Below are 24059 nucleotides of genomic sequence, written 5' to 3'. Positions count from 1 at the left end.
TAAGTTAATACTAAATTTATTATAATTTAATTAATTAATATTTTTTAAAATACGTAAAAATAATTTTCAATTTTAATAAATAATAAAACTTAAAATAATTTCATTCATTTTGAATGAATTTTTGTATAAAAATATATCAATTTTGTTTTTGAGAATATGTCAAACCAAAAAATAAACAAAACAATGATTTATACTTGAAAATAAATAATAATTATGTTAAAATATTTGAATTAGTGTAATTTTAAAAATTTTTAATGTGTGTACTCATTTATTAATGTGTGTAACATGAAAACATATGGTGTAAGTCAAAATTGAATGTGTACTCTAATTTAGTAATTTTTGGGATAAATCAACAAAGTAATTAAATGTAGATTTTAAAAACTAGAATTCAAATTGGTGCTGGAAAGCCAGATTTTGTATTGGAAGAGTTGTCACGTACATTATGATTTTATTATATTTTCATGCTAAAAGAATAGTAGTTTTCCAAACTCAATGACTTTATTGTAATTTAATTAAACAAATAAGTTTATTTCGCAACACTGGGTTAATCAACGCAAAAAATAGAAATTGTTCGAGTTTTCGAATACCAAAATTTAATTTTTTTGGTAACTCCTAAATATTATGATGATTTCATTGTGATACAAGTACGAGAAAAATTTCTATTAATCAAAGCAATTTGTCCAATATCTATTGAAAAAAATTCGAAAAAAAATTCACGTGTCAATTTTAGTTGTTAATATCATTATTATATTTTTATCAAATCAGCAAGGCCTTTGAAGAATTATTTCTTTGACATCCCACGACGTGCACAAGTGCATGTATATGTGTATGATCAAGAGGGAAGAAGTTCAATGATGTCCTTAATATCTTATTTATATATATAGACTTTTATAAACCTTAATACCATATCTCATTAAATCATTATAATAAATATTATATCTAGAAGATCTTTATCATAAATATAATCTCTAGAAAGGTAAAACACAATATTCCACATAATCTTATTAATAGAAAATTAAATTTAAGGAAGAAATTATATCACAATAAAATCTTAACATAATTATCTAGAAAGACAAAATTATAATTAAACATTAAATATCATATCAACAAAGAAGAATATATCTTGAGAAATAAATTTAATATGGAAATTATATTTTCCTTCAATATATTTAGCATAATATAATATATTTTCAAAATCTAGTTAAATGAGCTGGATTTAAATTCGGTTCCGTCGGGTTTTAAGTTGAGACATAACAAGTATATTATAATTTTGAACAATTAATTTGATTTATTTTGACATTTTATGATAATAAATAAACTGCATACCTTACAAAAATTAAATGTTTAAGGTTATATAAAAAATTCGATGATAGAATAAACTAATTACAAAATTTAAAAAATACAAACAGAAGATATTATAGTTAAAACCGATTGCATTTTAAAATAACTCGTGTTACTTATCAAAACTCTAAAAAATAAATAAATAAACATTAAAAAGAAATAAATCCATTAATTACGTAGGCGAGCTTTAGATCTTCCCTCCGGCATTTGATCTTCACTTGCCAAAATAACCCGATCCTCTTTCAACTGAATTTCGATTTTCCACATTCTCTTTCTCAAAATTCTCTCCAAAAATCATTCCACTTTTTTTGCCATGAACGAAGAAGAAAAAATAATCAAGATTCACATCCCGTTATATTCTTATAACAAGGTTGTGAAAATGATGCAAAATTACTGTGAAGAAAATGGTTATATGATGGATACTGAAAGTGAAATCGTGAATGCTGAAGATTTGGAGCCGGTTCAAGAAAATCTGGTGCACTGTGAAGGCCACAAGAAAAATGGTGTTGGATTTGGAGATGCAGTGTTGAAGACCTTGATAGGGTTGAAGAACATGGTGACCTGTGGAGCAATGATTTACGTGGCCTTGAAGGTTGGAGAAGTCGTAAATGGATGGAAAAGAGCTGGATTCTCCATAAAAATAAATTTCAAGGAAATAGTTTTTTTCAATTGACTCGTAAATAATTTTTTTTCTGATATAAGAAAATCAGTGAATTTTCGTATATGCTAGTGATATGTGTTTTTTCTGTGTTCTTTAAACTTGTGATACATCTTGATTTCTGCTTGAATTCTTTTAGTCGCGGTTTGATCGAATCGACTTGATATGATACTTTTTTGTGTTTGATTGCTGTTTCGCCTTTTTCGTTTGGTGTTTCGGAGTAAGCAGTGTTTTGAAGTTTTTCTTGTTTTTTGTTTTCGGTGGATGAATTGCTTTTATTTTCATTCAACTGCAGTATTCTTTCTTTCTCAGGCGGGGCGGAAAGACTCCGATAATCGTCCGCAAATTTGGAATCTATGATCATTTCTTGTTTGATTAAATGGTTTTGGTGTTTACTTAATTTAAAATTAGAAAAAACAAATTGTTTATTTTTTTGCCGTCTGTTTTTCGAGGTGACGCAAGTGCTTGATTTTTTTTATTTTTTTTTGCCATCCTTGTTTCCTTATGCTGTTAAAATTTTAGTTATTTAATCATATAAAAAAAATTACAGAAGAAAAGTAACGTTCTAGACTGGATGATCTGAAAACATAGATCTTGGACGAAATGACAACTAGATGCCGAAGAAGAAAAAAAATCTACATGCATTTTTAAAGCTTTCAATTTTCATCCTTTGTCACTCTCTAAAAGGCCTGGAATTGACTAAGTTACTTGTCAATTCAGTGGCTTGAAACCTCTACATGGACTCGGTGTAGCAATTTAAAATATACATATACATATACGAAGTAAGGAAAGATTTTACGGGCTGTATTTGTGCAGAGATTTTCTGTATTTTTTAAATAATAGAATTTTAATTTTTATTTACTTTTGTGGAATTTAACTTATTTCTAACTCTTTTCACGTAATTTTGTAGATTTGTTTTGCATAATTTTTATTTATATTTGTAATTTTTTCATAGAATCATATTGATTTTGTAATTTACGACATATTTTTGTGGAATTGATATTTTTTTATTGATTTTTTTAGAATCTCACATGTCTCTAACAATTTTCACGGAATCTTATAGATTAATTTTGCATAATTTTTATTGACATTTGTAATTTTTTTCACAGAATACTACTGATTTTGTATTTTGTTATTGTGATTTTTAATTTTTTTTACTAAAAAGTTGAATTTTGAATAACTTTCATTTGTTTCAAATATTTAATTTTATCACTCAATATGATATTTTTTACTTATTGATTTAATATACGAAAAATAATAAATAAGTTAATACTAAATTTATTATAATTTAATTAATTAATATTTTTTAAAATACATAAAAATAATTTTCAATTTTAATAAACAATCAAACTTAAAATAATTTCATTCATTTTGAATAAATTTTTGTATAAAAATATATCAATTTTGTTTTTGACAATATGTCAAATTAACCAAAAAATAAACAAGACATTGACTTGTACTTGAAAATAAATAATAATTATGTTAAAATATTTGAATTAGTGTAATTTTATAAAATTTTATTGACATTTGCAATTTTTTTCATAGAATATTACTGATTTTATATTTTGTGATTGTGATTTTTAATTTTTTTTTACTAAAAAGTTGAATTTTGAATAACTTTCATTTATTTCAAATATTTTTATTACTCAATATGATATTTTTTACTTATTGATTTAATTTACGAAAAACAATAAATAAGTTAATACTAAATTTATTATAATTTAATTAATTAATATTTTTTAAAATACGTAAAAATAATTTTCAATTTTAATAAATAATAAAACTTAAAATAATTTCATTCATTTTGAATGAATTTTTGTATAAAAATATATCAATTTTGTTTTTGAGAATATGTCAAACCAAAAAATAAACAAAACAATGATTTATACTTGAAAATAAATAATAATTATGTTAAAATATTTGAATTAGTGTAATTTTAAAAATTTTTAATGTGTGTACTCATTTATTAATGTGTGTAACATGAAAACATATGGTGTAAGTCAAAATTGAATGTGTACTCTAATTTAGTAATTTTTGGGATAAATCAACAAAGTAATTAAATGTAGATTTTAAAAACTAGAATTCAAATTGGTGCTGGAAAGCCAGATTTTGTATTGGAAGAGTTGTCACGTACATTATGATTTTATTATATTTTCATGCTAAAAGAATAGTAGTTTTCCAAACTCAATGACTTTATTGTAATTTAATTAAACAAATAAGTTTATTTCGCAACACTGGGTTAATCAACGCAAAAAATAGAAATTGTTCGAGTTTTCGAATACCAAAATTTAATTTTTTTGGTAACTCCTAAATATTATGATGATTTCATTGTGATACAAGTACGAGAAAAATTTCTATTAATCAAAGCAATTTGTCCAATATCTATTGAAAAAAATTCGAAAAAAAATTCACGTGTCAATTTTAGTTGTTAATATCATTATTATATTTTTATCAAATCAGCAAGGCCTTTGAAGAATTATTTCTTTGACATCCCACGACGTGCACAAGTGCATGTATATGTGTATGATCAAGAGGGAAGAAGTTCAATGATGTCCTTAATATCTTATTTATATATATAGACTTTTATAAACCTTAATACCATATCTCATTAAATCATTATAATAAATATTATATCTAGAAGATCTTTATCATAAATATAATCTCTAGAAAGGTAAAACACAATATTCCACATAATCTTATTAATAGAAAATTAAATTTAAGGAAGAAATTATATCACAATAAAATCTTAACATAATTATCTAGAAAGACAAAATTATAATTAAACATTAAATATCATATCAACAAAGAAGAATATATCTTGAGAAATAAATTTAATATGGAAATTATATTTTCCTTCAATATATTTAGCATAATATAATATATTTTCAAAATCTAGTTAAATGAGCTGGATTTAAATTCGGTTCCGTCGGGTTTTAAGTTGAGACATAACAAGTATATTATAATTTTGAACAATTAATTTGATTTATTTTGACATTTTATGATAATAAATAAACTGCATACCTTACAAAAATTAAATGTTTAAGGTTATATAAAAAATTCGATGATAGAATAAACTAATTACAAAATTTAAAAAATACAAACAGAAGATATTATAGTTAAAACCGATTGCATTTTAAAATAACTCGTGTTACTTATCAAAACTCTAAAAAATAAATAAATAAACATTAAAAAGAAATAAATCCATTAATTACGTAGGCGAGCTTTAGATCTTCCCTCCGGCATTTGATCTTCACTTGCCAAAATAACCCGATCCTCTTTCAACTGAATTTCGATTTTCCACATTCTCTTTCTCAAAATTCTCTCCAAAAATCATTCCACTTTTTTTGCCATGAACGAAGAAGAAAAAATAATCAAGATTCACATCCCGTTATATTCTTATAACAAGGTTGTGAAAATGATGCAAAATTACTGTGAAGAAAATGGTTATATGATGGATACTGAAAGTGAAATCGTGAATGCTGAAGATTTGGAGCCGGTTCAAGAAAATCTGGTGCACTGTGAAGGCCACAAGAAAAATGGTGTTGGATTTGGAGATGCAGTGTTGAAGACCTTGATAGGGTTGAAGAACATGGTGACCTGTGGAGCAATGATTTACGTGGCCTTGAAGGTTGGAGAAGTCGTAAATGGATGGAAAAGAGCTGGATTCTCCATAAAAATAAATTTCAAGGAAATAGTTTTTTTCAATTGACTCGTAAATAATTTTTTTTCTGATATAAGAAAATCAGTGAATTTTCGTATATGCTAGTGATATGTGTTTTTTCTGTGTTCTTTAAACTTGTGATACATCTTGATTTCTGCTTGAATTCTTTTAGTCGCGGTTTGATCGAATCGACTTGATATGATACTTTTTTGTGTTTGATTGCTGTTTCGCCTTTTTCGTTTGGTGTTTCGGAGTAAGCAGTGTTTTGAAGTTTTTCTTGTTTTTTGTTTTCGGTGGATGAATTGCTTTTATTTTCATTCAACTGCAGTATTCTTTCTTTCTCAGGCGGGGCGGAAAGACTCCGATAATCGTCCGCAAATTTGGAATCTATGATCATTTCTTGTTTGATTAAATGGTTTTGGTGTTTACTTAATTTAAAATTAGAAAAAACAAATTGTTTATTTTTTTGCCGTCTGTTTTTCGAGGTGACGCAAGTGCTTGATTTTTTTTATTTTTTTTTGCCATCCTTGTTTCCTTATGCTGTTAAAATTTTAGTTATTTAATCATATAAAAAAAATTACAGAAGAAAAGTAACGTTCTAGACTGGATGATCTGAAAACATAGATCTTAGACGAAATGACAACTAGATGCCGAAGAAGAAAAAAAATCTACATGCATTTTTAAAGCTTTCAATTTTCATCCTTTGTCACTCTCTAAAAGGCCTGGAATTGACTAAGTTACTTGTCAATTCAGTGGCTTGAAACTTCTACATGGACTCGGTGTAGCAATTTAAAATATACATATACATATACGAAGTAAGGAAAGTGCTTTGTTTAATTGTTTGGGTGATAGGACAGAGAAGGTGACCAGATGTTGGGAATGGAGTCATCGGACTCGCTTGAACTCTTCAATGAATCATTCCTGACTGTGATGTAACAGCCTCTTTTATAATTGTCATTATTTCTTTTTGCCACAATATAGCTGTCAAAATTTGTATAATCGTATTCAAGCACTTGTCTGTCATATTTTAATTTATGATACTTTAGTATTGATGATTATGAAGAAGACTTAATGTTCAACCAGAGCTTTAAATTTCATGGATTTTCCTCTTCTTAACTCCTCCGTGCACATATTGCATTCGTGTCAATTTTAACGAGAATCAACAAGTTCTACGAGTTCATTATAAAACATTACAGATGTCAATTTTTTTTATAATGGTTCAAGGTGAATTTTTTTTTTCTCAATCTAAGGATGAAGGCATTAATCCTAGTTGGAGGGTTCGGCACTAGATCGAGGCATGTAAAGAAGTGCTTTTAATAAAGGCGTGTTTGTAGCGAGATAGAAAAAAAAAAGAAAGAAAAAGAAAGCATAAATGAGCTTCCCATTGTACATCGGATTATCATTGATTTTGCTAACAAGCCCATGGTTTGCATCGGGTATAATATTTCATGTCTGATGAGCTTTATTTTGAATTATATCTAAGCTTACATTTGATTAATCAATTTCAAACCCCACTCTTTAGCTCAATATGTACGTTCATGTTGCTGATTGGAGTGCCTGAGGTGAACGGTTTTGGGTTTTCTCTTTCCAGCTCTGCAGAACACTATGAACTGATTAAAAATAGATATTTGAGTAAAAATTGAAAGTTTTTGTGCAGATTTCTTGAAAAATCTGACAAATGCAGATATCTTTAGTATAGTCAAAATTTGAAATCAGTGCCTATATCATATAAAAAAATCTCTCCTTTTCACCATGCAATATAAATGTCTATTCATTTGGAACCAACCAACGCATAAGCCAATAACCAGATATCAATTTCTTCAAATTCAACAAACCTCAAGGACTGATGATCACAACAATAATCTACCAAGAAAAGAATGTTTAACTTGACTTCTAATTATAAATATGGATCTGTTATGGTTTCTTACACGATAATAATCTCAACATTCTTAGAAATGGACTGTCCTTGCAACCGCTCGCGAATAATTCTCTGTTTCTCCAAGCGATCCACTTGATTATGATTTCTACATAGCCATCTTCCTAGACTTTCAGGGTAGAATTTAACATCCAAAAAGATTGACAATCGTTCGAGGGAGACAGCGTTTTCAAGGATGTGCAAAATAAAATTATACTCGTTCTCTGTCATACTAAATCCACTAAACTCCACCTCTCTCAACTGAGTGTGGTGCCTGACAACTATCTTCTCTGCTCGTTTTCCATTAAATGTCGATGTTAGTCTCTGGATTCATAAAGCAGAATAAATTATCAGCCACATGTGCATTCATTGAAAAAAGTTATCATTGTGGAGCAAGGTGTAATGTGAATATGTGATGAATAATACCATCCATAGACGGAACTTGTGTAAAAGAGGGCACACATCCAGGACTGTAGCAAGTGCTAGCAGATCGAGATTGTTCTTGTAATTTAAGAATAAAGCCAATTGTCTTAGGTGGCTAAGCTTGTTAACTCCACCTATTTCAAATGCCTGAGACAAAATGCAGAAACTACTCTATAAATATTTCTAGTATTTCTTCGCTACTAAGGAAATGAAGAATCGAAAAATGACGAAAGAGATTCATTGCACCTCAAATAATTTGGCATCAGTCCAAAAATACATGCATTCGAGATTAGGTAGATCTTTGGCAACATTTACAAATACATAAGGAGCCACTCTGCGGTCACAGACGTTGAGGAATATATTTTGCAGCAACGGTACGTTAGAAAACGATAACACCAGCATTCTAAGAGTACATAATTCAAAAGTAGTTAGATTTATAGAAGACAAGTCTATCTCTGCAACCTTTGAACACATAGACACCCTCAGAATTTTTAATTGGAGATCAGGACCATGAATATGTAACTTGGAAGGGAGCATACAAGAATTCAATTCTAATGACTGAAGGCTGCAACAGTTCAATAAAATGCACTCTACAGCCTCATAAGTGAGAGCAACATCATTCAATTCAAGATCTTTGAGAGGAAAACAGGAGGGATGCTCTTTTGCCCATGGTCTGTACAACAATATCGAATGGTAAGCCTTTCCACTCCCAATCTGCCAACATAATTCGTCAATATTCTCAAACTGTCCAAGTTGCATCCACGAAAACAACAAACCAAGTCAAAGGACTTTATTCTAGAACCAGAATGATGTTGTAAAAAGGTATCCACTGCTTGGACAAACTTTTTTAGAAACTCCCTCAACTTTTTGCCCTTGAGATGAGAATGACGAGTCATAAAACAATAAAATCTGACTTCTGAGACAAAGGTGTAAACATGCTTCCATCGCCTTGACAGAACGCTTGTCCTAACAGCATCTCTCGTATATAATCGTGAGACAATCAACGATATCACATCATCTGGCAATCGACTAATCCTATCTTCTCTCCCCTCTACGACAGTATCAACATCAATAACATGCTTGTGATGAGTAACTACAGGAAGCACCTTTAGTGCAAATATAGTAAGAGGTTTGATCAATCAAGAAACAAGAACTTCAATAACAATTGAAGATAGCAACAGAGATGTTGGAACATACCTTCAACCGACGGCGCCTCGTTCCATACTCCAAAACCCTGAATCCGCCGCATAAAAACGCCAAACAAACAATTCCTGAAAGAACCCACAAAAACACAAGAATCAAAATTTTGTAAAAAAAAAATATATCACCAAAAACACATCACAATCTACAACCAGAAGTAGATGTAACACCCAGCAAATGAATGTCGAAAAAAAAACGAGAGAATCATAACACAAACCAACTGGGTAAGAAAAGATTTGACGCATATAGAAACAGAGTGGTTAACTTATTTCCACGAAAGTAACCAGAAAATGCATCAAAGGGAGTAAAACTCACCGGCTATACAAGCGTGCATCATTAAAAACAATAATCTTAAATCAACAGAGATTTTGATCAATAATTATCGCAAACTGAAGATGAAGATTCAATATATTCTGCTAAACCAAACTTTGGCTAAACGGGGTGCCTTCGATCATATAGATACGGGCTGTATTTGTGCAGAGATTTACGGGCTGTATTTGTGCAGAGATTTACGGGCTGTATTTTTTAAATAATAGAATTTTAATTTTTATTTACTTTTGTGGAATTTAACTTATTTCTAACTCTTTTCACGTAATTTTGTAGATTTGTTTTGCATAATTTTTATTTATATTTGTAATTTTTTCATAGAATCATATTGATTTTGTAATTTACGACATATTTTTGTGGAATTGATTTTTTTAGAATCTCACATGTCTCTAACAATTTTCACGGAATCTTATAGATTAATTTTGCATACTTTTTATTGACATTTGTAATTTTTTTTACAGAATACTACTGATTTTGTATTTTGTTATTGTGATTTTTAATTTTTTTTTACTAAAAAGTTGAATTTTGAATAATTTTCATTTGTTTCAAATATTTAATTTTATCACTCAATATGATATTTTTTACTTATTGATTTAATATACGAAAAATAATAAATAAGTTAATACTAAATTTATTATAATTTAATTAATTAATATTTTTTAAAATACATAAAAATAATTTTCAATTTTAATAAACAATCAAACTTAAAATAATTTCATTCATTTTGAATAAATTTTTGTATAAAAATATATCAATTTTGTTTTTGACAATATGTCAAATTAACCAAAAAATAAACAAGACATTGACTTGTACTTGAAAATAAATAATAATTATGTTAAAATATTTGAATTAGTGTAATTTTATAAAATTTTATTGACATTTGCAATTTTTTTCATAGAATATTACTGATTTTATATTTTGTGATTGTGATTTTTAATTTTTTTTTACTAAAAAGTTGAATTTTGAATAACTTTCATTTATTTCAAATATTTTTATTACTCAATATGATATTTTTTACTTATTGATTTAATTTACGAAAAACAATAAATAAGTTAATACTAAATTTATTATAATTTAATTAATTAATATTTTTTAAAATACGTAAAAATAATTTTCAATTTTAATAAATAATAAAACTTAAAATAATTTCATTCATTTTGAATGAATTTTTGTATAAAAATATATCAATTTTGTTTTTGAGAATATGTCAAACCAAAAAATAAACAAAACAATGATTTATACTTGAAAATAAATAATAATTATGTTAAAATATTTGAATTAGTGTAATTTTAAAAATTTTTAATGTGTGTACTCATTTATTAATGTGTGTAACATGAAAACATATGGTGTAAGTCAAAATTGAATGTGTACTCTAATTTAGTAATTTTTGGGATAAATCAACAAAGTAATTAAATGTAGATTTTAAAAACTAGAATTCAAATTGGTGCTGGAAAGCCAGATTTTGTATTGGAAGAGTTGTCACGTACATTATGATTTTATTATATTTTCATGCTAAAAGAATAGTAGTTTTCCAAACTCAATGACTTTATTGTAATTTAATTAAACAAATAAGTTTATTTCGCAACACTGGGTTAATCAACGCAAAAAATAGAAATTGTTCGAGTTTTCGAATACCAAAATTTAATTTTTTTGGTAACTCCTAAATATTATGATGATTTCATTGTGATACAAGTACGAGAAAAATTTCTATTAATCAAAGCAATTTGTCCAATATCTATTGAAAAAAATTCGAAAAAAAATTCACGTGTCAATTTTAGTTGTTAATATCATTATTATATTTTTATCAAATCAGCAAGGCCTTTGAAGAATTATTTCTTTGACATCCCACGACGTGCACAAGTGCATGTATATGTGTATGATCAAGAGGGAAGAAGTTCAATGATGTCCTTAATATCTTATTTATATATATAGACTTTTATAAACCTTAATACCATATCTCATTAAATCATTATAATAAATATTATATCTAGAAGATCTTTATCATAAATATAATCTCTAGAAAGGTAAAACACAATATTCCACATAATCTTATTAATAGAAAATTAAATTTAAGGAAGAAATTATATCACAATAAAATCTTAACATAATTATCTAGAAAGACAAAATTATAATTAAACATTAAATATCATATCAACAAAGAAGAATATATCTTGAGAAATAAATTTAATATGGAAATTATATTTTCCTTCAATATATTTAGCATAATATAATATATTTTCAAAATCTAGTTAAATGAGCTGGATTTAAATTCGGTTCCGTCGGGTTTTAAGTTGAGACATAACAAGTATATTATAATTTTGAACAATTAATTTGATTTATTTTGACATTTTATGATAATAAATAAACTGCATACCTTACAAAAATTAAATGTTTAAGGTTATATAAAAAATTCGATGATAGAATAAACTAATTACAAAATTTAAAAAATACAAACAGAAGATATTATAGTTAAAACCGATTGCATTTTAAAATAACTCGTGTTACTTATCAAAACTCTAAAAAATAAATAAATAAACATTAAAAAGAAATAAATCCATTAATTACGTAGGCGAGCTTTAGATCTTCCCTCCGGCATTTGATCTTCACTTGCCAAAATAACCCGATCCTCTTTCAACTGAATTTCGATTTTCCACATTCTCTTTCTCAAAATTCTCTCCAAAAATCATTCCACTTTTTTTGCCATGAACGAAGAAGAAAAAATAATCAAGATTCACATCCCGTTATATTCTTATAACAAGGTTGTGAAAATGATGCAAAATTACTGTGAAGAAAATGGTTATATGATGGATACTGAAAGTGAAATCGTGAATGCTGAAGATTTGGAGCCGGTTCAAGAAAATCTGGTGCACTGTGAAGGCCACAAGAAAAATGGTGTTGGATTTGGAGATGCAGTGTTGAAGACCTTGATAGGGTTGAAGAACATGGTGACCTGTGGAGCAATGATTTACGTGGCCTTGAAGGTTGGAGAAGTCGTAAATGGATGGAAAAGAGCTGGATTCTCCATAAAAATAAATTTCAAGGAAATAGTTTTTTTCAATTGACTCGTAAATAATTTTTTTTCTGATATAAGAAAATCAGTGAATTTTCGTATATGCTAGTGATATGTGTTTTTTCTGTGTTCTTTAAACTTGTGATACATCTTGATTTCTGCTTGAATTCTTTTAGTCGCGGTTTGATCGAATCGACTTGATATGATACTTTTTTGTGTTTGATTGCTGTTTCGCCTTTTTCGTTTGGTGTTTCGGAGTAAGCAGTGTTTTGAAGTTTTTCTTGTTTTTTGTTTTCGGTGGATGAATTGCTTTTATTTTCATTCAACTGCAGTATTCTTTCTTTCTCAGGCGGGGCGGAAAGACTCCGATAATCGTCCGCAAATTTGGAATCTATGATCATTTCTTGTTTGATTAAATGGTTTTGGTGTTTACTTAATTTAAAATTAGAAAAAACAAATTGTTTATTTTTTTGCCGTCTGTTTTTCGAGGTGACGCAAGTGCTTGATTTTTTTTATTTTTTTTTGCCATCCTTGTTTNTATATATACTCGATTATCAGGTACGTGTTGACGTACGAGCATATGTTGTTATTGTTTAGTATTGATGAATACTATTGCGTTGAACGATGATAAATCACTGGTATTGGGTGATTTGATATTATATCTGTTGTTGTTTATTATCGTTGATATTGTTGGCTGTCGTTTGTTGGGAGACGTCACGTTGATGTTGTTCGTTCGACGATATTGCTGTCGCCGGTGTTGGGGTGCGACGTATCGTCGATGTTATTCGTTCAACGATATTGCTGTCGCCGGAGTAGGGGTGCGACGTATCGTTGATGTTATTCGTTCGACGATATTGCTGTCGCCGGTGTTGGGGTGCGACGTATCGTCGATGTTGTTGTTGCAGTAGTATGGGAGTGATGACGTTGATATTGTTGGTGGTTGAATTGTCCAGAGACAGCAAAGGGAGTATTTCTGTTATCATTCCAGTTATATTTTATATTGTTGATAATATAACTGTTATGTATTACGATGATGATTGTTGTGTATGCTCACCCTTTGGGGGCTGTTTCTGTTGGACAGGTTACAGGACTCTGCTGTGAGACAGAATAGTGGTGAATGACTAGGTGTGTCTAGTCAAATAGTCCTGTAGTTGATAGTAGATAGAGACAGTATAGTTTATTGTCTTACTTGAGTTGTATGTGTGTATGTATTGTACTGTTTCTGCTACACTGACGTAGATAGTGTGGTGATTGCACTATTTGGTAGTATATGCATTATATTATTACGTCGTTGAAAAGAAAATTTTTATGCATATGACGTCACATGTTGTATGATTACGTGGTGAGGTTTGGGGCGCCACAACGGCTTCTTTGACTTCTGATATATTCAGCTTTAATACCTGAAATAGGTCCTGCAGAGAAGCTTCAAAACAATCAGTCTTGTTTTATACCAAAATTGGTAAGACGTAATAAATAGCTTCATACAGCATTAATGGTGCAATTAATGCTAGTACTTGATAAAGTAACTGTAACATTCAAGGCTAGTTCTGTTTATGCGAAAGACGTTAAGTTACTTCGGTTTGGACTGAATTCTGCTTCTGTTTTTCTAGAATTCTAAGTTCTGCTTCTANGACTCAAAAAATAAAATGAACAATATTAATAATTTTGATTTTAAATTAATGTTAGCAATAAAAAAATGTTTTAAAAAAGTTCAAATAAAAAGAAAAATATATGGAGGAGAAAAGAATAAAAAATTTAGTGTTTGTATTGATATTATTTTTAATAGAAATAAAAGTGATATGTTAGTTTGGGAGATTTCCAGAGTAAATGTACATCCAAATCTTTAAAAGATGTATTGTTTATAGACTTTTAATGACTTTTATGGAGTTTAAAAGTCCAGATGTATTCAATCTAGACTTTTATATACTCTATAAATGTTTAGTGATATTCATTGTAAACTTTTGTAGAATTTTAAAAAGTCATGTGATAGTCAAACTTGATTTTTAAAAACTCTAAAAAAACTTTAAACTTTTGTACCTTAATTATAACATATTATTATTTTTATTAATTTTTTTGAACAAATAACTAATTGACATAGATAAAATATTCAATTTGAAATAGTTTTTTCAAATTTATATTAATAAATAAATTTATTTATTTTAAGTTAAATAATTTATTCATTATATATATAGGTTTGTATGTGAGTTTGTTAAAATCAATAAAATTTTATGATTTTCTTATATCTAGTGTAATAGTTTTATTAAAAAAATTCATAATTATTATTTTAAAGTAGAATTTCAGGATTCGAAGTAAAGAAATAAAATGTAATTTTTAAACAACAAAATAAACAAATTGTTTTTTCAATTATATCATAAAAATTCTTTATATATTATAGCTTAAAATTTTAATCTTATTATTTTTTATATTTGTTGCGAGACTATTCAACTATTAAGAATTGAGTGGCGTTATTTTTTGGATTATCTTTTATTATTATTGAACATTACATTTATTTGANTTTCGTTAGCTGAAGACTACTGCTTTTATATTGCCTAAAAGATCTGCTGATTTTAAATCTTATTGCACATCGCCACAATTAAGTTATGTCTGACAATCTGAAGAGAAAAATAGAAAATGGATATAAAAATACATTTTAAATTTTAGAGAAAGTGATAGATGCGACGAGAGAAGATGAGAAGAGATGTGATGCAATGTGAGATAGAGAAAGTAGCTTGTGTATGAGTTAGAAGCTTTGAAAATCCATCCAATTATTTGGGTTGAACCAAAGATAAATTTTGACATTAATTAATAGTTATACATTAGACTTTAGTGTTTATATGTTAATGAATTTCACGGAGTTATTAAATATTTATTGAAAATTTAAATACATCTAAACTTTTATAGAGTTTTTAAAATTCAATGTTGAATGCAAAGTTGACTTTATAAAACTCTATGAAAGTCTATTTTGAATACCACTAGACTTCTATAAATTATACAAAAGTCTTGACTGGATATATACTTTTAAAATTTCAAAATTCATTAAAAATAATTAAATATCCTACATCGAATACATCTCTTTAACATACATGTGTTTTAGAATCATCAGTTGTTATATAGGCACCGAATCGATAATTTTGTAAAAAATATGTTAAAATCGACAAATCGATAATTTTTATTTGATATTATATTTTGTCGAGACTTGATTAATGTGTTAAATTAATAATTTTGATAAATTAAAATCATTTTTTAAAATGCTTTTATAATCAAATATATAAATAATTAGATGATTTATAAAATATATTTTTATCAATTTTTTTCTTGAAATTTAATTATATTGTTATTTTTATTATACTGTAAGTTTTATTTTATCAGTTAATAAAATGATTATTATTTATTTTATTTAACTATTAAAAATGATGAATTTCAGTTACTTATTTTTTAATATTATGTATAATAAATAGTTTTATTAATTCAATGAATATGATACAATACAACTGTATTACACAATAACTTTTTATGAATTAAATGTATGATTGTTGAATAAAAAAAACTATTTTTTTTAAAATAATAAATTATTAATTTATCGATTAATACATCTATAAATTGAAAGAATTTTATGGTCCCAACATTATTAATTTATAAATACTATACTATATAAAGTTTCAAATAAGTTGTTTTTTAATAAAATGGATGAAACAAAACTTCAATATATTTTTTTATTTTGTAGTAGGAAGAGGATAGTGAAGGGTGTAAATTTAATAGAAACAAAAAGTATATAGTAATTACGGTGAAAAAACATAAATTTAAGAGAATTTAAGGATTTTAGCCGACTTCAAAACCATATTTTTAAAAACAATCTTTATATATCAAATAGTTTTTAATATAGTTTTTGATAAGTTTAAAATCCTCTATACTCTTGCTTTAAACATTGTGTTCATCCCAATTCCATTATCACTTCTTCATAAATTAAACCTTGGATGTGCCATATTTTCTTTTCTAAATTTATATAAAAAACATAAATTTATTGTGAAAATTAAATTCATAAATAATTTCGATGAACTGATTTTTAAAATTTTATTACTTTCCAACGTAATTAGAGTAATTGGACTTTTCTAAAAAAATATTATTTTTAATTCAATTTATAATACATTATCTTATTTCAATTATATTTTTTTGTGTATTAATACCAATAATTTTAGTCATTTGAATATAAATTATAATCTTCTAATTATGCTCGTGAGTTCGTGAAAAATAACAAAGATAAAGCTAAATAACATGAAAAATAAGCCCACAAGATCTCCTTAAAAACAAAATAAAAGCGATAGCAAATTAAATCCTAATAAAATAATAAATCATGTTTCAAAAATTCTGAACATGATCATATCATGTCAAATTGGAGTAGGATTTTTTGCAACTTTTCTTATTGTACGATGGAGAAGAAAGATCTTGAAGATTACACAAGATAAGAGATAAAAATATATAATTTTTAAGATATTTGAAGATATATATATATATATATATTTTAAGAAATATAATATCATCTATGCATTTCTTTTGAAAAACTAACTTAAATTACACAAAAACTTTTGTGAGACGGTCTCACGTATCAATTTCATGAGACGAGTCTCTTTTTTGAGTCATTCATGAAAAGTATTACTTTTTATATTAAGAGTATTACTTTTTATTGTGAATATCCATAGGATTGACCCGTTTCACAGATAAAAGTTCGTGAAACTGTCTCACAAGAGACCTACTCCTTAAATTAAAGCCAAAATTGATTATGTCATATTCATGGAGGCCATATAAAAAACACAAAAACTCATGTGAAACGGTCTCATATGTTAATTTTATTAGACGAATATTCTATTCGAGTCATCCATGAAAATATATTACTTTTTATTTTAAAAATATTATTTTTTTTGTAAATATAGGCAAAGTTGACCAGTATCATGAATAAAGATCCGTGATACCATCTCACAAAAGAATTACTAAAAAAAATGCTTTTAGGTTGTATTTAGGGAAATTGATTTGAAATCTATAGATTTTGGGTATAATTTTATTGTTTATAATAAAATATTATATTAAATCTTAAATTCACACCTTACTTATTTATATGTTAGTGATACAAAGTAAAATAAATTTCAAGTGAGAGTGGATTTGAAATACATTCTAATTAATATGAAATATGATGTAACATGTACTGTGTAAAAGATGAATTTGACTGAACAACAAAAATACATTTGAAATTCACTGATTTGAAATCAATCCATCCAAAAATAATCTTAATCTTAGTCATTTCAATTAAAACATATCAAAAAATATATATTTTATCAGACCATATTAAATTAAAACTTAGACCTAACTCAACCTCCCACGAGCAGCACAAGCAAGGGTTTACGCCACTATGTGGTCCATGAATAATTTAAATTAAATATTTGGATAAATTAAAATCTTCAGTCATTAACTCAAATCAGACAATTTTATGCCTTTAATTTTATTTTATTTTATTTTTATTCTTTAGAAATGATATCCACACAAAATTATAAGTTTTTAAGAAAAATATTATCGAAAATAATATAGTTTTGAATTCTAACATTTTTTTATATAAAAATTTATTGTATACACACGCGCCGCGCGTGGTGTGCCAAGGAAAAATTAAACTTTGTAGGGGACATCTGGAAAAATCCATGAACACGCATAAATACATCGCATGTTATAAAAAAATGGTGTCAACAACGAATAAGGTGTGTTCATATTGTCGCGACAAGCCAAAACATGACATACGAAAGAAAGAAGAAACCACAATGCGAAGGCGAAAGCTACGGATATCTGGCAGATTTTTGTCTCTTGTAAAGACAACCATCACACCAGCGGAGGAGCACACAGCTGCAAGAGATATGATAGCTGTTACCTGCACAGACAAATGCAGATATCTTTAGCAAAGTCAAATTTTGAAATCAGTGCGTATATCATATAAAAAAATCTCTCCTTTTCACCATGCAATATAAATGTCTATTCATTTGGAATCAACCAACCCATAAGCCAATAACCAGATATCAATTTCTTCAAATTCAACAAACCTCAAGGACTGATGATCACAACAATAATCTACCAAGAAAAGAATGTTTAACTTGACTTTTAATTATATATGGATCGGTTATGGTTTCTTACACGATAATAATCTCAACATTCTTAGAAATGGATTGTCCTTGCAACCGCTCGCGAATAATTCTCTGTTTCTCCAAGCGATCCACTTGATTACGATTTGTACAAAGCCATCTTCCAAGAATTTCAGAGTAAACATCCAAAAAGATTGACAATCGTTCGAGGGAGACAACGTTTTCAAGGATGTGCAAAATAAAATTATACTCGTTCTCAGTCATACTAAATCCACTAAACTCCACCTCTCTCAACTGAGTGTGGTGCCTGACAACTATCTTCTCTGCTCGTTTTCCATTAAATGTCGATGTTACTCTCTGGATTCATAAAGCAGAATAAATTATCAGCCACATGTGCATTCATTGAAAAAAGTTATCATTGTGGAGCAAGGTGTAATGTGAATATGTGATGAACAATACCATCGATAGACGGAACTTGTGTAAAAGAGGGCACACATCCAGGACTGTAGCCAGTGCTAGCAGATCGAGATTGTTCTTGTGATTTAAGAATAAAGCCAATTGTCTTAGGTGGCTAAGCTTGTTAACTCCACCTATTTCAAATGCCTGAGACAAAATGCAGAAACTATGCTATAAATATTTCTAGTATTTCTTCGCTACTAAGGAAATGAAGAATCGAAAAATGATGAAAGAGATTCATTGCACCTCAAATAATTTGGCATCAGTCCGAAAATACATGCATTCGAGATTAGGTAGATCTTTGGCAACTTTTACAAATACATAAGGAGCCACTCTGCGGTCAAAAACGTTGATGGATATATTTTGCAGCAACGGTACGTTAGAAAACGATAACACCAGCATTCTAAGAGTACATAATTCAAAAGTAGTTAGATTTATAGAAGACAAGTCTATCTCTGCAACCTTTGAACACATAGACACCCTCAGAATTTTTAATTGGAGATCAGGACCATGAATATGTAACTTGGAAGGGAGCATACAAGAATTCAATTCTAATGACTGAAGGCTGCAACAGTTCAATAAAATGCACTCTACAGCCTCATAAGTGAGAGCAACATCATTCAATTCAAGATCTTTGAGAGCTTTTTGGCTTGATATTTGGAAAGAACCATGTTTCACCGACAATGCTTCAGGAAGAAAATCGGAAGAGAAAATAGGAGGGATGCTCTTTTGCACATGGTTTGTACAACAATATCGAATGGTAAGCCCTTCCACTCCCAATCTGCCAACATAATTCATCAATCTTCTCAAACTGTCCAAGTTGCATCCACGAAAACAACAAACCAAGTCAAAGGACTTTATTCTAGAACCAGAATGATGTTGTAAAAAGGTATCCACTGCTTGGACAAACTTTCTTCGAAACTCCCTCAAGTTTTTGCCCTTGAGATGAGAATGACGAATCATAAAACAATAAAATCTGACTTCTGAGACAAAGGTGTAAACATGCTTCCATCGCCTTGACAGAACGCTTGTCCTAACAGCGTCTCTCGTATATAATCGTGAGACAATCAACAAGATCACATCATCTGGCAATCGGCTAATCCTATCTTCTCTCTCCTCTACGGAAGTATCAACATCAATAACATGCTTGTGATGAGTAACTACAGTAAGTACCTTTAGTGCAAATATAGTAAGAGGTTTGATCAATCAAGAAACAAAAACTTCAATAACAATTGAAGATGAAGATAGCAACAGAGATGTCGGAACATACCTTCGACCGTCGGCGCCTCGTTCCATACTCCAAAACCATGAATCCGCCGCATAAAAACGCCAAACAAACAATTCCTGAAAGAACCCACAAAAAGAAACTTCCTCAAAACACAAGAATAAAAATTTTGTAAAAAAAAAAAAACATCACCAAAACACATCACAATCTACAACCAGAAGCAGATGTAACACCCAGCAAATGAATGTCGAAAAACAAAAACGAGAGAATCATAGCACAACCAACTGAATAAGAAAAGATTTGACGCATATAGAACAGAGTGGTTAACATATTTCCACGAAAGAAACCAGAAAATGGATCGAAGGGAGTAAAACTCACCGGCTATACAAGCGTGCATCATTAAAACAATAATCTTAAACCAAACCGATATTTTGATCAATAATTAGCGCAAACTGAAGACGAAGATTCAAGATATTCTGCTAAACCTAGCTCTGGCTAAACGTGGTGTATTCGATCATAGATACGGGCTATATTTGTGCAGAGATTTTCTCTGTTTTTAAATAATAGAATTTTAATTTTTATTGATTATCTCATATATTTTTAACTATTTTCACAAAATTTTATAGATTTATTTTGCATAATTTTTTATTGATATTTATAATTTTTTTATAGAATCATATTGATTTTGTAATTTACGATAGATTTTTGTGGAATCAATATTTTTTTATTATTTTTTGTAAAATCTCACAGATTTCATGGAATCTTATATATTTATTTTATATAATTTTATTGATATTTGTAATTTTTTCATAGAATCCTACTGATTTTGTAATTTATGATTGTGATTTTTAAATTTTTTTGACTAACAGTTGAACTGTGAATAACTTTTATTTATTTTTAATATTTTTATCACTCGATATAATATTTTTTAATTATCGATTTAATTTACGAAAAACACTAAATAAGTAAATATTAAATTTATTATAATTTAATTAATTAATATTTTTAAAAATACATAAAAATAATTTTCAATATTAATAAATAATCAAACTTAAAATAATTTCATTCATTTTGAATAAATTTTCGTATAAAAATATATCAATTTTGTTTTTTACAATATATCAAACAAAAAAATAAAAAATATAATGATTTGTGTGAAAATAAATAATAATTATGTTAAAATATTTAAAATGTGCAGATTCAGTGGCAATAAATACTCTCTTGATCGCATATATCTAAGTTTGTGTGTGTTTTCACAAAGTTATTGGAAATGTCGAAAAGTAAATTTTACAAAAAAAATTTCTAATTTTTATCTTTATTTAATTAATGTTTATTAATACAATAAAAAAAATTGTTGAAAATTATTAATATATTTAATGACGAGATAAATTTATAAAATAACAGAAAAAATAATATTAAATATGAAAATTACATTATATATTCTCGTCACGACATAAAAAAGAAATATTAAGGGACAGAGGTAGTAAAAACTTGATCCCCACCCCTTTAGATTAGGACTCTCGAAAAAAAAAAATCTTATGTGAAATCAGTCCAATCGAATGCCATAAATGTGAAATGGTTGCATCTGTTTTTTCTCGAAGCCTTGGCCTATAGTTGTTGGAAGTTTCCCAACGTACGACTGACAAGACAAAAAGCTGGGAGATTTGTTCATATTATGAAAGTCAAAGTGGGCAACTATCATGTTACTTCCCAATTTTCATTAATAATTTTTTTACTATTGCATAATTTGATGGGATTAATTTTCTTGTCAGACGATCTTACGAATCTTTATATGTGAGGTTAGTCAATTCTACTGATATTCACAATAAAAAGTAATATTCTTAACATAAAAAATCGTATTTTTTCATAGATGACCCAAATAAGATATATGTCTCACAAAATACAACTCGTGAGATCATCTCACACAATTTTTTTGTCATTTGAGAAATACATTATGTGAAAACTCCTTTGGCTGTTACCCTTCATTATTAATCCAATAATTATCGTTTGCACAAATCATTCTTACAGTGTCAAAACTCCTTTGGTTATTCTCAAGGAATTATTGTTCCTACTACATTGCTTGCTACGTTGCATGACAAATGGCAAAAGATGAATTCCTTAACATCAAAATATGTGTCTCTTTTGAACATACAACTTTCCATAATAGCCACCTTCAGATTTAAATGACTTGATTGTTAAAATAATTAAAGGCAAAATTGAAATAAATAACAATTAAATTCGAATTATTGTCCAAATGTTATTTTTGAGGATCAAATATTATTATATTATATTATTTATATTTATATTATATCATTCAAACTTTTGGAAGTTCTCTCCAATTATTTCATCAATCTAAATTAAACAATTGGTGTAAATCTCTCTCTAATTTATTAACCTTTCAGTTTCTTTTTTTTTTTTCCAACGTAAGACTTGTTTTATATAGTTATCACTAACTGTATCATAATCAATGGTAACAATTTGTATTGCAATAACTTTGATAGTCATTAGAAACTCGCGAGTTTTAAACTTAAAAATCAGTTTTTGCGTATAAAAAAAAGGAAAAAAAACCTCACCTCTTGTGGTGTGGTTAAATCATATTCTTTTTTATTACAAAAATTAAGGGTTTTTTTTAAAATTAATGTAAAAATAAAAAAATAAAAAAATAATTTAATTTTTTTCTTGCAAAACTACTTTAATCTGCGCTTACAAAGCGCAGACGCTCCACGTGGACAAAGGGCGGACGCTCGCTTACGTGGACGAGCAGTATATTATTATTATTATTATTTATTATTATTTTGTGATGAGCGAGTAACGTAAACTTATTATTATTATTATTTATTTTAAATAATTATTTTAATTTGAATATATTATTATTATTATTATTATTATTTATTATAATTTTTAATTATTAATTTAATTCGAATGAAAAATATAAAATATAAATATTTATAATATATGTTAATTATTAAATATTTTATATTATTTAGTTGGGTGATTGAAAAATTAGAGATATGAGAGGATCGAAAGAAAATGTACATAAAATCAACATTTTAAAAATATGAGAGGATTGAAAAAATATTTATTGTTCCAGTTTAAATTATTGTTCCATTTTAAAAATATGAGAGATATGATAGAATTGAATTTTTTTTAAAAAAATTATTGTTCCAAGAAAACGTACATAAAATCAATTGGTCAAAAGGATATTTTAGGAAGACTCGTTTCAAATTCTCTCAAAATTATATAAACACATATTTCGTAAAAAAAAAAAATTGTAAAACATATAATTATATAATGGGTTTATTATTATTAATAGATTTATTAAATAAATCAATCTATAAAAATGAGAAGGCCAACAGTGAAGGAAGCAAGCAAACATTAATAATTACTTGTATAATATATTAATATTGTATTTTTATGTTGTGATTAATATTTTATTTTAATGTTGTAATTGAAATTCAATTAATAATAATAGCTTAAATAGAAAATAAACAATGTACATTTACGAATAGAATGAAAATATTGTAATTCAGTGTAAGTTTTATCGATAATATATGCTAAAGTTAAACATCTTATTGGTGTATTGATGAAATACTACTATTTTTATTCTTCTTAATTTTCTTTTTTCAATCCTCTCATATATCCAATTTTTCAATCACCCAACCAAATAATACAAAATATTTAATAATTAACATATATTATAAATATTTATATATATATTTTTCATTCG

At 27.3% G+C, this 24059-nt stretch overlaps 2 protein-coding genes across 5 annotated transcripts; both read right to left on the bottom strand.

The window, feature by feature from the left end:
• Positions 1-7569: 7569 nt before the first annotated feature.
• LOC140964212 (F-box/FBD/LRR-repeat protein At1g13570-like) lies at positions 7570-20891 on the bottom strand. Of its 4 annotated transcripts, none has more exons than XM_073423790.1 (5): positions 20711-20891; positions 20378-20451; positions 19354-20280; positions 19111-19254; positions 7570-7899 (listed from the first exon to the last, which is right to left on the bottom strand). In XM_073423790.1, exons 1-5 carry the CDS (start codon positions 20730-20732, stop codon positions 7585-7587), a joined length of 1482 nt encoding a protein of 493 aa, XP_073279891.1. In that variant the 5' UTR covers positions 20733-20891; the 3' UTR covers positions 7570-7584. The 4 variants fall into 4 exon arrangements, with proteins under 4 accessions (XP_073279891.1, XP_073279892.1, XP_073279889.1 ...); XM_073423791.1 differs by having other exon boundaries at positions 19354-20225; XM_073423789.1 differs by lacking the exons at positions 7570-7899; positions 20711-20891 and adding exons at positions 18213-18443; positions 18704-19008 and having other exon boundaries at positions 19354-20225; positions 20378-20698.
• LOC140964214 (putative F-box/LRR-repeat protein At5g38386) lies at positions 8339-20905 on the bottom strand. The gene is made up of 4 exons (XM_073423793.1): positions 20795-20905; positions 9514-9577; positions 9196-9269; positions 8339-9104 (listed from the first exon to the last, which is right to left on the bottom strand). Exons 2-4 carry the CDS (start codon positions 9533-9535, stop codon positions 8619-8621), a joined length of 582 nt encoding a protein of 193 aa, XP_073279894.1. The 5' UTR covers positions 9536-9577; positions 20795-20905; the 3' UTR covers positions 8339-8618.
• Positions 20906-24059: the final 3154 nt, after the last annotated feature.

This window comes from Primulina huaijiensis, chromosome 18 (genome assembly GCF_012295235.1).
Source record: "Primulina huaijiensis isolate GDHJ02 chromosome 18, ASM1229523v2, whole genome shotgun sequence".
NCBI classification, from domain to species: Eukaryota; Viridiplantae; Streptophyta; class Magnoliopsida; order Lamiales; family Gesneriaceae; genus Primulina; species Primulina huaijiensis.
The sequence above is the reverse complement of the archived record's forward strand: the minus strand, read 5'-3'. Positions and strand labels throughout refer to the sequence as shown.

Coding starts and splice junctions, on each gene's coding strand:
- LOC140964214 (XM_073423793.1), bottom strand. CDS start 9,535: ATGATGCACGCTTGTATAGCCG. Junction 9,270..9,513: donor GATGCACGCTTGTATAGCCG/GTGAGTTTTACT, acceptor GGGTTCTTTCAG/GAATTGTTTGTTTGGCGTTT. Junction 9,105..9,195: donor CGAGGCGCCGTCGGTTGAAG/GTATGTTCCAAC, acceptor TTTGCACTAAAG/GTGCTTCCTGTAGTTACTCA.
- LOC140964212 (XM_073423788.1), bottom strand. CDS start 20,534: ATGTGTTTTGGTGATGTTTTTTTTTTTTTACAAAATTTTTATTCTTGT. Junction 20,226..20,377: donor CGAGGCGCCGACGGTCGAAG/GTATGTTCCGAC, acceptor ATACTTCCGTAG/AGGAGAGAGAAGATAGGATT. Junction 19,255..19,353: donor CTGATGCCAAATTATTTGAG/GTGCAATGAATC, acceptor ATTTTGTCTCAG/GCATTTGAAATAGGTGGAGT.